The sequence below is a fragment of the Balaenoptera borealis genome, assembly GCF_965194805.1.
Source record: "Balaenoptera borealis genome assembly, chromosome: 13".
In the NCBI taxonomy this organism is placed as follows: domain Eukaryota; kingdom Metazoa; phylum Chordata; class Mammalia; order Artiodactyla; family Balaenopteridae; genus Balaenoptera; species Balaenoptera borealis.
In genome coordinates this window covers 9,983,659-9,998,686 of record NC_138870.1, presented here as the reverse complement: position 1 = coordinate 9,998,686, position 15,028 = coordinate 9,983,659, and the positions used below count along the sequence as shown (strand labels likewise).

Sequence of the window (15,028 nt, the reverse complement as noted above, 5' to 3'; positions counted from 1 at the left end):
CAACAGTGAAATCAGCAACACCCGAAGGTCCTTGGTAACACTGACCTCTGGAAACGCATAAAGATGAAGTGGGCAAAGTCATGCCTGTCAGAAACTCCAGGAGTCTGAGCTACTTTGAACTCAGGCATGAAGCAAAATGGGAGAAACTATCTGTTATTTGAAGATGGAAACTTGCTCACATTTGTATAGACTCAGCCCAATGAATACGCTTTGTGATAATGGGGAGGTCGTGGGGAGGAACCTAGGGAAGCACAGTTCTGAGTCAACATCGTGTTGAATCTTTATCACACCAGCCAGCGAGTGTTATAGAATAGAGATACGTGTGAGGCTGGCCGCTTAACTGATGGACGGGGAGTCCCCAATCTGCAGAACCCTAATATGCCAAGGGAAAGACCACAGGGGTACTGATGGTGGGGAAAATCCAAGGGGAGATAGGAGAGAGGACAAGGAAGAAATGGAAATATCATTTCTTATTTCCTGTTGTTCAAGTCTATTCATAGAATGAGCTGGTTCCCATCGACTTTTCTTCTTAAATGGATCTTTCGCTTCATCTGCCATAAAACTTCAACACTGGGTGTAGAATGGAGCCAGATATCTCCAGGCTCATGTAAATATCCCACAGCACCAGGTAGGGACAGCCCATAGCCAGTGACTTCCAAATGTCTACTTCGGAATTCCAAGGAAAGCGAGGGCCTTCCCCCCAACTCCCTGCAGGACCGAAGCCACTTTGTCAGAGGAACTGCCTTAAATGTACACGGAGCGCACGGCACTAAATGTGAAGTGAAGGAAAAGGTCGATTGACCTCTGGTTATATATTTTTTTTCTTAAAAAAAAAAAAAAAAAAGACATCTATAAATAGCTGCATCTATTGAAGCTGCTTCCTTATCAGGAAGCATGCAGCTAGGAATTAATGTCTGCCTGCATCGGAAATTCTTGCAGACAGCAAACCCAAAAAGGAAATTTCCCTTCCAAAGCATCCTGGCTGTTCTGTTGTGGCCTGTTTTTTCTCTTCGAGCTCTTTGAAGCAGCTACCCAGGGCCCTGTGTGGCTGGAAAAGCAGAAAGCCTTTGAGCACTTGAAAGTAAAAAGTGAAGGACCCCTAAGGAAGGCTTGAGGGGCACAAAAGAGAAAATGCTGGTGGCTGGCCGTCGTTGTTGGAAGTCGCGACTGCTCTGTCAAGATACTGAGAAGGAAGTCTCCTTCCCCATGTCCCTGCCTCAACTCTGCTGGTGATGTCACCGCATGTCACAGGCAGCTGTGTGAAGAGGGGTCGTTTGGGGAGCCCTGAACATGGCTGAGGATGGGGGAGAATCTGTCAGGTCTGGGGAGGTGGGCAGGGAAGGCTGAAGAAGGAGATGGCAGATTCGGGCAAGGCCAGGGAAGAAAGTAGTTCCAGACAGAGGTACAGGTACGGTGAGGGAGGTAAAGGCCCTGGGATGGAGTGTCCCAGAGCAGAGCCAAGCTCCCGGAAATCACAGAGTCAGAAAATAAAGCTTCCTTCATTGTGACCTAGGGAAATCAGTCTCAATATGTGCAGACAGAACTCCAGGCCCTTTCTTTAATGAAACAAGCAAGCACGTCCATGCTTCTCTTGGCCCTTGAAAGGGAAGACGCCCCTCCTCAACACACGATTTACCAGTTGTGGAAACTGAAATAGAGCCCTCATGAGTTCCTGGCCACTGTTCGCCAGGCACTGTGCAAGATGCCACATGCAAATTAGCTCTGATACTGATAAGAAACCCTCATCAACTATATTTCAATAAAATTTTTTTTAAAAACCCACAAAAAAAACAAAACAGACCAAAAAAAAGTTGCTAAGAGAGTAGATCTTAAAAGTTCTTATCACAAGAGCAAGAAGTGTAACTATGTGTGATGATAGATCTTAACTATGATGATCTCCAGGCTCATTTCACAATACATACATATATTGAATCGTTATGTTGTGCATCTGAAATTAATGTTATATTTCAAAAATATTTTCCGTATTTTGATAATCATTGTGATTATGTAAGAGAATATCCTTGTTCTTAGAAAAAATACACAGACATATTTATGGGTAAAGGTAAAAAAAAAAAAAAAGAAAAGAAAAGAAACCATCATCAGTAGGTGTTCTATGAAATTTGAGCCTTGGAGAGGTGAACTCATCGCTCTAATAGAGAGAGGCGGCCCTGGGATGCCAGCCCGCTCAGGTCTGTCGGAACTCAAGTCCTTTATATTGCTGTGCTTTTTCAACCAGAAACTCCGAAACAGCAGTGGGCCCTGTTCCCAAGAGGCCATTCCTGATGAAATGCCAGGGAATCTGGGGACTTGGGTGGGCCCTTCGAAGCCAGCGCTGTCCTGCTGGTGGCAGAGAGATACTGGATTTTCAATCTCAGCTCACTAGAGTAAAGAGGGAGGCGCAGGAGGAATGCGTGAGCAAAACTGAAATAATTATCCATGGAGACAGGCCAGCCTGTTGGGAGGTTCAGCACAAACGAACGGTCAAGCGCATTCCTGGAGCCCTAGCTGCTCCCACTCCCCACATCCACGGCTACCCAGACGCCAACGGTCAGCACTGCCTCTGCTTTCAAGTCCGGGAGACTCCGCCATTATGTTTTCTCCTAAGAAGGCTAAATGGTGACTTCTGCAATAGAAATCACGTTAGATTCTTCACATGCCATGTGAATGTGAACAATTCAGTGCAACTATCTGAGCCATGGTCATCTCATCCATAAAAGAGGATTAGTAACACCTAGGACTGCTGCATGATTAAATGAAACCACATATATGAACACATTTTGTTACTTATAATAATATAGAATACTAACTAAGATTATACTTAATTCCCATTTTTTTTTGCCTCTTCTTTGGGAACGGAAAGAACTTGAACGTATATAAAATTGTTGGCTGCTCCGCTCAATAGCAAAGAGAGGCACTGCATCTCTTTTCACTCTCCTGGCTCTAACCGAGCTTTGCTTGTCTCGTGACTGTCTTACACTCGGTCACTCTGCTGAGACTGCAAAATCGCCCAAGGGGGTGAGCCACGAGGTAACGTTTCCAAAGGAAGGCATTAAATTAAATTATTAAACACACGCGCAGGAGGAGCAGTAATGTAAGAATTCTGAAAGATTCACAAGGAAAGGAAGGAGAGCCAAGGGACTATTTCTGGTGTTCCGACTCTAGAAAACTCTGAGCAGCTATTACGGCTATTTATGAACCCGCAACGTCATAAACCGTAACCCTATTAAATGTGATGAATGAGTCCTGGGTTCCGATTTTTAAATACCAATTCACAGGAATTTTAGAAGAGCAAACTGGCACCGCAAACGGCAAAGGCTTTAGGCAGGCGGCATCACGTCAGCCTGTGATTAGAAGCAATTTTGTCGACTAAATGCGAGATGATTCTGTTAAAAGGAATTTAATAAGGAAGAGGCGTTTAGCGATTTAAATTCTGCCCCATGCATCTGAAATACACGCATTGTGGTCACGTGGGCGGCCCGGGGCAGCGCGATTTGAGGCTGAGTATTTCACAGGGCTGGCATCAGCTCATGAGGCACCGTTTGCTGCCCCCTTGGCACCCACCGGCCATGAGTTTAGAAAAAGTGGTCCCTGGGCAGACAAACCAGAGGGAGTCTCTCCTTCACACTAGGAGGGCCCAGGGAGGCCCTTCACCGCCCAGGGAATCAAGAGTGATCTTCTCCAGGCACTCTCTGGGCGCCACGGTCCTGTAAATGTTCTCAAGGTACTATGAAAGGTTTACGTTCCCTTTAAAGAATGGAATTTTTCTGGACTTCCCTGGCGGTCCAGTAGCTAGGACTCCATGCTTCCAAAGCAGGCAGCGCAGGTTTGATCACTGGTGGGGGGGGAAATAAGATCCCACATGCCGCGCGCAGCCAAAAAATAAATTAATTAATAAATTAAAAGAATGGAACTTTTCATTTTCACCTACCTGCTGTAACTGTCACACTTCAGCTCTTCTAGCCTCAAGCTTTAAAAAAAAATTTAGTACCCTACATGGAAGGAAGAGGGAAAAAACACCTTTCTATCTTCTCAATAAACAAACTTGCGTCTGCTCTCCTGGTGCAACAAGGAAGTTCCAGGAAGCTGCCGCAAGACTCCTGGGGGTGCAGAGGGCAGGGAGGAGGCCAGACCAGGATGGTACGGGGCTGGCCCTTCTCCCATTGGCTCCCCCTCCTCTCCTTGGCCCAGACTGTCCCTGTCTGTCCCTTTCAAGTCCTCTAGAATCACCACTTCGTGCTTGCCCCAGTTATCGCTTTTGTTTTTGTTTTTGTTTTTTTTATCAGAGGCAAGTAGAAAAGCCATTACTTTCTACTTCTCAACAGCTTCCTAAGTTGTCACACTGTGTCTTCAGCTTGCCCTGTGTTTGCAGAACAAAATGGTGAGAAACCTGCAGTACGAGAACCTTAAATATTATGATCCCTGCCTTCCGCCCTAACCAGGAAAGGCTATCTATTGATTTAAGAATGAAAGGAGAAAAAGAAAGGGTTAAGAGAGAAAGGGTTTATCTGGAGATCAATGAGGACAGAGGGCGAAAAGAAGCCACTTGGAGGCATACCAGTCTGGTGAGTATCTCTTTAAAACAAGCAGCTAAAAATGCTTTCAACCCAGCAATACCATAAATGTCCTGCTGCTGTCTTGGCTTTCGGATTCTTCCCCGTACTTTCCATGAGCATTCCACTGGGAATTGTCTGGAATCCCAGATTCAAACAGCAATAACCCAATTCCCTTGTTAGAATATTTATTTTCTTTTCGGTTTGGAAACCCAGCTGGGATGCATCCTCAAGTATACGACATGGCCTCAACCATCCTAGGCACTCCAGGAGATGTTTCTCAAACATCACGATGGGCAGCCGAGTGCTGGAACAGGACAGCGAGGCGGGCAGCTCAGCCTCCTGTGGAAAGTCCCAGCCGAGGACAAACAGCCAGAGCCTGGGAACCTCCACTTTCAGAGGATTCATTCCAGATGTGGGAACAAATGGTGATACAATAGGGCTGATGCAGATTCCAAGGAGGGCTCTGAAGTCAGGCTGCCAGACAGGAGCATTCAGGCAAAATCATCACCCTGACCTGAATCCCTAACCTAACAACTGATTATGTTCTAAGGCCGGCAGTGATGTGCTATAGTTCTATGTCTGATAATTCTCTACGTGGGCATCCATCCACCCATCCATCCATCCAAGGGAGATATGCAAACTATTCAACAACTGATCCACCAGTTAGAACAGATTCCAGCCAGAAACCAACCCTCTGGCCACATCAGTGAATAACGGCTGTCAACCCTGAATTCATCCATCCATCCAAGAAGTACCTATTAAACACACTTACATCATGGCCTAATAGATAAAAGCCCAGGCTCTGGAGTCAGACAGAGCTGAGTTTGAACCCTGACTCTATCTCCTACTGACTGTGTGACCTTGGCAGGTTACTTAAATTCTCTAAGCCCTAAATTCCTTACGTGTGACATGGATATAACAAAAATACCTACAAGGATCGCTGTGAGAATTAAATAAAATAATTTCCATAAAGGACTTCACATAGTGTCTGGAAAGAGGCATGCCACAATAGCTATTAGCTACTCTGACTGTGTGCTAGGCACATGGCAGGGCCTGACAAAACAGTGGTAAGCAGCACCGCTGTGACTCAATGAGGAAACTGTCTACCCAAGAAAAAAATTAAAGTGTTCGTATGGAAGAAACAGTTCCAAGTAGGGAAAATGATATCTTAGGTGAGATCATAATATTTTCAAGTTAAGAGGGCTGTTGAACATTCTCCTGTCCAATCACAATTCTGTATGGTAGGAAAACTGAGTGCTAGGAGGACTGACTCACAGTCAAACAGCTAGTCTAACAGCAGAACTAGTTAAGAATTACAATCTCCTGATGGTCAGTTCGTTGTGTTTGTTAGTTCGTTTTACCATGGTAACTTTTTATGGAGAGGCAGTTCTATGGTAAAAGAGCTTACATATGTGAAGTCATCCAGAGACAAACCAAGAGTTAGGGTCTTTTTGGGGGCTGGGGGCTGGGTTGTGTCAAAGTACAGGAAGGAAAAGCCATGAAACCTCAGCCTATTTGGGACAGGAGTTCATTACTTCTTTTTCTCTCTTTATGGGGACTTCAGGCTCCATAAGGGCAAGGAGTGGGGTCTGCTTTGTTCATTTCTGTATCCTGGCATCCAGAAGAGTGCCTGGCACAGTGCAGGTAATCAGTAACTATCTGTCGAACAAATAATTGAAGATCAGGTAGCAGGAGTGCTTTCTCTGCATGGCCTGAGTATGTTCCACCCCAAAGTGAACGGTCCTGAAGTGAACAGCTTGGTCATAGAACAGCTTGGGGAGGAAAAAAAGGCTATTAGTGGTCTCTTTCCCAGGCTGTCTGCTCACAACACTCACTGGTGCCACAGAACTCCATTTTGCTGAGTACAACTGTGCCCTCGATCACGACCATGGCACCTTCACAGTCCCAATCTCTTCTTTAAAAGTTCAGTGTGGAGAAGAGGGTAGACTGAAGCTGGAGTGTGCTGACCCTAGTATATAGGGTCTTTGTAAACACTGATGGATGCAGCAAGCTGGAGGAGGGGACGGGTTCTCATGGCCCCCAACTCCCTGCAAGGATCCCGGCCACCATCCTCACTGTCGGGGAGAAGGGGTACGCCAGCAGTGCACCCCGAGTACCTCCCAGCATCACAGTCATGTGATCCGCCGAATTAGCACAGAGAGAGGAAAGAGAAGCCTGCATCCTCTCCCCACTCTCAGCAGGCAACCTCCCGCTTTCTGAGAAGGGATGGACCAGGAGGGGCAGAATAACCTGGGAAGCACAAGCACGCCCGGAAAAGACGGCAAGTACAACTGGGCCACCATGCAAGTCATGCGGAATCAACTAGGGAAGGGCCAAGGTGACCCCCACCCCCACCCCCGCCCTGCCATGTCATGTCCTCCATAACCCGGACTCGTGCCCTGAGGCTAACAGTCAAGCCAGAGGACCTGGCATTTTCTTGGACACCGCGACCAGGGTGGCAATCAGGTGGTGCATTCTCCCCGGCTGCGCTCGGCATGCCGGGTCATCGGAGCTGGGTGGCAGCTCAAGAAAGACAGACAGAAAGGAAAGGACAGGCGCTGGGTGCTTTGGGGCCTGGCCCCAGCAGCACAAGAAGTGTGGAGGCCCCGACGCCCTGCTGAGCTGCAGCGGGTAGTATGTCATAGTCAGAGACGAAATGAACACGCCGAGAAACGACAGCCAGGAAGCGCAAGCTTTTCAAAGCCATTTGCAGGTGGGAGGGGGCGAACGATGCCAAAGCAGCTTCGGGAGGTCGTGGGAAAACCATCTCAGAGCGCGCCCCTGCCCGGCTTGCAGCCCCGCCTCCCCGGCGGCCCCCCCCCCCCCCCCCCGCCGCAACAGCGGTCGATCCTTCTGTCCGGCTGTCGGTCCGTCCGTCCCGTCCAATCCCCACCCCGTCCATCCCCGGGCGCGCGAACACTCACGCAGGTGCGCGGGCAGGCGGATCGAGTCTTCCTCCATCCTGAGTGCTCGGGGCACTGGCACATGAAGCGGCGTCGAGGAAGTGTAACTGGGCACCGGGCTCTCGGGGGGTGTATATGAAATCCGTTCCTGCTGTTAAAAAGAAGGGCAGCAAGAGGGGAGGGGGGAAAAAGACAATGAAAGCCTGGAACTGAGGGCTGACATCCGCGAGGGGGCGGGTTCGGGGCGTCTGGGCGCTGGTCCCCTCTCTAGACACTCTGTGCAGCTGTCTTTCAGATCGCCAGCATCAGGGATTTGTAACAAAACGCGGGAAAGGTTTAAAATCGGGCTTTTCCTTTGCACTCGGCTAAATAGGTGTCCTTTTTTTTTTTTCCCCTCTGTACTAGTTGTTTGTTCCAGTAAAAAGAGGGGAGGCAAGACCAAGGGAATGAAACAATATGTCTAAGAGAATGGCGTTAAAGACTCCTCTCTCAAAAATTACTCTTCCGGTCACATAATTAATGTCACCAATACATTAAAACCACCTTCCCTCTTCTCTGGCAATATCCCCATCTTCTAATCAAAGTAGGATTCCACACTCAGATCCAATGAGAGGTGAGCCCAAAGTGATGGCTTATAAGTTCGAGATTTTAGTTAATAAATCTGCGAGCAAGATTTGTCTATCACCTACCTATCTCATGACACAGCTACCACCACCAAAAATCTCCAGTGTTTCATTTTTTCCCTTCATCGCAGGGAATTATCTGCCACATCAACAGTTATCTCCTTGTCCCCTCATGCTCCATCTGAGAATCAATAATTCCTTTCCTTCTGAAGCATTTCAGGGCTCATGCAAAGAATAACCTGCATTTAAGGAAGTATGGTTTAATAGAAGATTCTTACTCAACTGACAAGGAAAGGGGGAGGGGAGACCCAGCACATCCACTGTTTAAATTCAAACAGGCGGCGTTTGTTAGATCAATTAAAACAACTGGATGGGATGGGAAGGATTAGTTTTAAGTTAAAAACGTGGCAACTAATGGCAAGAAACCAACTATGGTGTACAGCGGGGAGAGGAGCGCAATTTGCATCTTAGATCGACGAATACCAACTAGTTTCACTTGCAGTCCACACATAAACACAACTTCTGTTAGTTTCTGTGGTTTAACAGGGCAAAGTAAAGTGGGACACACATGGTCCAAAAATAAGATGGGGCGGGAGGAGATCGGTAACGTGCCGTTGTGAAAACAAAAACCGAGCAAAAGAAAAATCACAGATTCAAATAAAACGAAAGGGGTGTTTACGTTTTGGAAAGAGTTCTCTAACATTTTATACTCCATCAAATATGCAAAGGGAAGCAGGGGAGTCCCCCAGCCCTGTAACCAAACTGAAGCTTCTCTTCTGCTCATAACCTGGAAAGTTTGGCAGCTGTGGCAGGAAGTTTCGATTTTAAATGAATATATACATATTTTTGTAATTTCCGAATGGAATCACAATACCTTCCCTGAGGCATCCTCTACCGGCAACTAGGGCCTTTGGAATATTTCTGTTTAAACATACATCCTAAAGTTTCCTGGTGAATTTCTTAATTAAGGGCAGACACATACACCCTAGATTTCATTTCTGGATCAATGGAGATGTCCTGTGAAAGGTCACCCAGAGGCAAAACCTTCAACTTCACTTTTCTTGAACTTTACCAAACATCACACATATTCTGAGTAACTCTAACTTAAGGAGGAGTTATATTTTTGGTGTTTGGCTTGGGGTTTTTGAGGTGAAAAAGTCAAAGACACAAACACACATATGGGAAACATACGAAATCTGTTTAGGGGTTTTTCAAGGTAAGATAGGCTTTTTTAAACATTTTAAACATAGTCTTTTTCTAGTTTAACAAATTCTCCATACACTTCAACCCCTGAATAACACCCCACTGCCACCCAAGTCCCAATATACATCTCGATATCTTTATCTACCGTTACTTTATTCCCAGAAATAGCTTTCTGTTTTGTTAGGGTTTTTGCAGAACTGAAACTGTTGATGAAGAAAACACGGTGCAGCCAGAGAGCTTTCAAATGGCATGCCATGAGTGTGAGAAAAAAAGAAGATGGCATTTCCTAAGACGGTGACTTTCTCTTAAAGCAAGGAGAAACTTACAAGATCCTATAACTAGTCCACAGGAATGAGAGGCCACCTCTCCCCGCTCCCTCACCCTCACCAACTCCATCAAGGATGGAGCCCTCAAGGCAGATTTTACTTTATTTCATGGGGAAATAGACCTCCAGCCTGCTGATAAAAGAGTCAAGCTAGGGCTTCCCTGGTGGCACAGTGGTTGAGAATCTGCCTGCCAATGCAGGGGACACGGGTTCGAGCCCTGGTCTGGGAAGATCCCACATGCCGTGGAGCAACTAGGCCCGTGAGCCACAACTACTGAGCCTGCGCGTCTGGAGCCTGTGCTCCGCAACAAGAGAGGCCACGATGGTGAGAGGCCCGTGCCCCGCGATGAAGAGTGGCCCCCGCTCGCCGCAACGAGAGAAAGCCCTCGCACAGAAACGAAGACCCAACACAGCCAAAAATAAATAAGTAAATACTTTAAAAAAAAGAGTCAAGCTAGGTATCACCTTTAGAATGTATATCTTCGGACTTGCTAAATCATCGTTGTGTTGTACCTTCTTTTCACTGTACTTTCTTTGCAGGCAGCCCCCTGTGTGTTTACATTTGTGTGTGGTTCCCAGTCCTTCCTGCTACACTGAACGCCACACTTCAGGGCTTGCCCTCGGATTTTTATGCCACACCCCCCCACGTGCAAACAATTCCCCATGAAGACAACCTCGCTATTTCACGATGAAACCTGTAAAGAGAAGGCCAGACACCGAGTGACTGTGGAACTTGAATGCCTCTCACTCCTGATGACGGATTCCACTCAGCAACATTGCGACACCCTAAGCCTGGGATGGGAAGCGCTTTTCAAAGGTTTCAATGAAGAGATTTGTCAGTAACAAAAGAAAGGGTGGGTATCTTGACCAAGAGGGGGAAAAGCAAAATGTGCTTCTAGGGTCTTGAGCAATTTGCTAGCGGCTGTTACACTACCGTGACCCTGGGTTTAGCAGCCAGCACGGCACTCAGGGGACCCCGGAAAGGACGCCGTCCGGCGTGTGGGCTCCTTTCCGAGGAGAAGCAAGCACACACCTGGGCATCCCCCACCAGACTTATGTCCCTTGTCTCTCTTTCTGTCAATCTCTAGGGTGACTCATGTGGTCCTCATTTTAAAATCTGTTATTCTAACCATGCACTTAACATCTACCGTGGCACAATCATCAAGACTATCAGCAGTTAGAAATATGAAAAAAACACTGCTGTCTCCGATGGAGACGTCCAGGCAGAGGGGCTTAAAGAGACTAACATCCGATTCCCCCCAGTAACGGAAACCTCTTTATTCTCAGAACTGCCCCTCTGGTCCAACCCCAAGGAAGGGAAGGGGAGTACCCGCTTACAGCGCATTCACCTCGAGAGCAAACTGTCAGTCGGATGAAAACCAGAGGTGTTTTATTTCAACATTACAGAGGGAAATAACGATTTCCCCAAGAGGATTATAACCACTGCTCTAATTAAATTAAAATGCTGCCGACAGTGACATTAATGCATTCAAGCGTTGGAGGGGGATACACTGCCCGCAGAGGTCAATGATGTGACTAAAAATGCCGTGATGTGGTTACATTATTGTTTAGATGCTGAAAAAGGAGACATGCTGCTCTCAAATGTGCAGACGCAACCTATCAAACCAACGGGCGGAAGAAAAGGGAACACTGCCATTTCTAAGGCCAATTGTAATACCTCTGAGAAGGGGGGTTGGAAGAGCAGCACAAAGCTCTGGAAGGAGAAAATAAGGCTAAAAATAGTTTTAGGCAAAGGATGAAATGTAAATGTTACTAACCATTATAGAAAAGCTTTCAAAACGTTAAATGGAATGCGGAGTTAGGGTTGCTACAAGCACACTGTTGAAAGTGAGCTCTATCCCCGACCATGAAGGGTCACAAGGTGCCCATCTAAGGCTGCTCATTTTTTTAAAAATTTATTTTATTAAAGTATCGTTGACTTACAGTGTTGTGTTAATTTCTGCTGTACAGCAAAGTGATTCAGTTATACATATATATACATTCTTGTTCATATTCTTTTCCATGATGGTTTATCACAGGATATTGAATATAGTTCCCTGTGCTATACAGTAGGACCCTGTTGTTTATCTATTCTATATATAATAGTTTTTGCAACTGCTAATCCCAAACTCCCAATCCATCCTTCCCCGACCCCCCTTGGCAACCAGAAGTCTGTTCTCTGTGTCTGTGACTCTGTTTCTGTTTCGTAGATAAGTTCATCTGTGTCATATTTTAGATTCCACATATAAGTGATATCATACGGTATTTGTCTTTCTCTTTCTGACTTACTTCACTTAGTATGATAATCACTAGGTCCATCCATGTTGCTGCAAATGACATTATTTCATTCTTTTTTATGGCTGAGTAATATTCCATTGTATATATGTACCACATCTTCTTTAACCATTCATCTGTCAATGGACATTTAGGTTGCTTCCATGTCTTGGCTATTGCGAATAGTGCTGCTATGAACGTAGCGGTGCATGCATCTTTTTGAATTATAGTTTTGTCCAGGAGTATATGCCCAGGAGTGGCACTGTTGGATCATATGGCAACTGTATTTTTAGTTTTCTGAGGAACCTCCATACTGTTCTCCATAGTGGCTGCACCAATTTACATTCCCACTAACAGTGTAGCAGGGTTCCCTTTTCTCCATGCCCTCTCTAGCATTTGTTATTTGTAGATTTTTTAATGATGGCCATTCTGACCGGTGTGAGGCGGTACCTCCCTGTAGTTTTGATTTGCATTTCTCTAATAATACTTAATAATTCTGCTCATTTTTAAACCAACTGCTTAGAACCTGAACCTGTGACTACTGCGTAAACCAAGCTTATATGTCTTGTGTTCAGTAGGAGAGTGGCGTTTCTCCTTCCTCCACGCCCACCCCATGGCTGCCTTTTACGGACAAGAGATAAAAACTGAATATTATTATCACCAAAAAAGGCTTTCCTTTTCAAAATTATTTAATATAGAGCTTCTATAAATCATGGGGATCCCCCAGCGCGTTTACACGTTTGTTTTTACGTCACTAACTCTTTGAAAAAGCTGAAAGGCTGAGAAATTTAGAGCTTACTGACCATTAAATACTAACCTTCTGGAAATAAAGATAAGGCATTTCTGTAATAGAGAAAAACAGAAATAAAGTCTGGTTGTACAGTCCACCGCCCCAAATCTGGGGATTCACCAACTACGGATTGAAAACATGCAGGGGAAAACAAATGTCAGAAAGTTCCAGAATGCAAAACTTGAATTTGCCATGTGCTGGCAACTATTTACATAGCATTTACATTGTATAAGTAATAAAGAGATGATTTAAAGTATGTGGGAGGATGTGTACAGATTATATGCAAGTACTACACCATTTTATTTTATAAAAGGGACTTAAGCATCCGTGGATTTTGGTATCCTCGGGGTCCTGGAACCAAACCCCCCTGCAGATACCAAGGGACAACAGTACTTGCAAAAAGATGGTTTAGAGGTAATTTCAAAGATTTCTTGACTGTAGAGCTGAGATGCCCATGATTTAGGAACTTTTTCCAGAAATAGCCCCCATCCCCGTTATGAATGCCAGGATTACCCCAGTGACGGTTTCTGAAGCCTGTGTAAAGTCTTGAGGACAAAGAGTGTCATGGAAACAGTGGTGCCCATGGACCATTTCCCAAGGAAATACAGTAAAAATGCTGCAGGTGCACTTTTCATCCTGCTACACTTAGGTGTCCCTTCACTGCACTGAAAACCAGCAACCCAGACAAAAGGGGAAACAGTAGGCACCACAGGTACAGTGGTCATGCTAGTAATATTCAATATTTTGAGGGGAGGATTTCCTTTTCTTTTCCACCCTGCAGATTTTTAGGAAAGCTGCCTGGGAAAGCTGATGCTTCTACTACAGTCATCTTCTGTAGACTAAAAGAAGAAATCTCTCCTATGGGAAACTATCTATTGAGATTTACTCAACTGAAGTCTGAATACACAATTATATAACTACACCCTTCTGGCTGCAGAATAATTCAAAGTGGTGGCTTTGGCTTTCATTAAATAAGCTTTCATTAATAAGCAAAAGCAACGCATCACCAAAAAACTGAACAAGACTGAATTCTGAGCTGCACAGTTTTCTAGGTTTTTGGTGCCAGGGGTGCAAACAGAATACACAACAACCTAAACTAACGCACTCTTGATTGCCAAGTTCTTTCACTTGAAAAACTACACTGAATATTTTGTTCACCCCCAAATTTAGCAAGATCAACTTAAAGGACTTGCGGAAAGATGCAAACGTCACTCTTCTTTGCTAAATTTACACACAGCCACAGTCCACGATATCTTTCGCAGCTTTCAAGAAAGAAACAGGGTACTTTAGGATCTGGGGTGAGAACAGTATAGCTTAGGATGTGAGGGATTCAAATAAGAATTGCGAAGTAGAAAACCAGGTCCATCAAATCACAGCAGTGAAGTTGTGATGTTGTCTTTCCCTCCCACAGAGGCTCCAGGAGACGTCTAAACAAGTGACCCGAGCCAGTTTCCCTCTTAGTGCCCAGCTCCTCTCCTGAGAGAAACATCCCTGTTGGTGCTGAGTCATCAGATTTTTACACCCCCAATTGGTCTTTGGCTTTTAACATGCTTATAGTCGTTTCCAGCAAGAAAAATGGGAGTACCCCATGAAAATAGGATGGGCAGGAGCTACACTCCTGGTCTCTGGAGCTATCTCCCTTGGTCACCCAGACGCCCATTCAGCCCTTGGGGGGGAGGGTATGCCCCACAATCTACATTCACACTGACGTGGGGATCTTCTGACGAGCCCGGCTTCACCTGTCCAAGGAGTGCTCTTGCTTTGGACATTGAAAAAGATGGTTCGGGATCTGAACTATGTAAATTCCTACATGCTTAGAACTGAAATAGACAGTCCTTTTCCTCCCCTTCTTAAGGCTACTCTACCCTAAATCAGAAGACAGCGTATTGTGTCTATCAAACAGATACAATTAAGTCAAAGCACCTTAAGTCTTTCTTTTGCCCAGAACTAAGTTATCGATGCACAATTGGATGAATAAAAAGAAGCATTAGCAATAGGTCGTGCAATCAAGCACTGCTGTAAAAGGTCATTAAGGTTTTGTTCTCCCTATGATTGTTATGAAATCTTTCAGCATTCATCAAGCATCTATTAGGAGCCAAGGCCTGTACCAGGCATTATGACTTCTACCACCATTAAGTCCTAGAATTTCTAAGATGGCCCCAATATTAAAAATTCTGGCCAGGACATGGAAGCAACCTAAATGTCCATTGACAGAAGAATGGATAAAGAAGATGTGGTACATATATACAATGGAATATTACTCAGCCATAAAAAAGAATGGAATACTGCCATTTGCAGCAACACGGATGGACCTAGAGCTTATCATACTAGGTGAGACGGAGAAGGACAAATATCAT

The 15,028-nt window shown here is 45.4% G+C and overlaps 1 protein-coding gene across 5 annotated transcripts in view; it reads right to left on the bottom strand.

Moving 5' to 3' along the window:
• ETV6 (ETS variant transcription factor 6) overlaps positions 1–15,028 on the bottom strand; it is a 241,133-nt gene that overhangs the window by 134,138 nt on the left and 91,967 nt on the right. For 2 of the 5 annotated variants that reach the window (XM_082348855.1, XM_082348851.1), the window contains exon 2: positions 7,478–7,607. The exons of 1 other annotated variant lie outside the window; for it this stretch is intronic. In XM_082348855.1, the coding sequence (XP_082204981.1) occupies positions 7,478–7,607 (130 nt within the window). Of the gene's footprint in view, positions 1–7,477; positions 7,608–8,145; positions 8,319–15,028 lie in introns of all 5 variants that reach the window. 2 more of the 5 variants (XM_082348853.1, XM_082348852.1) reach the window with 2 other exon arrangements.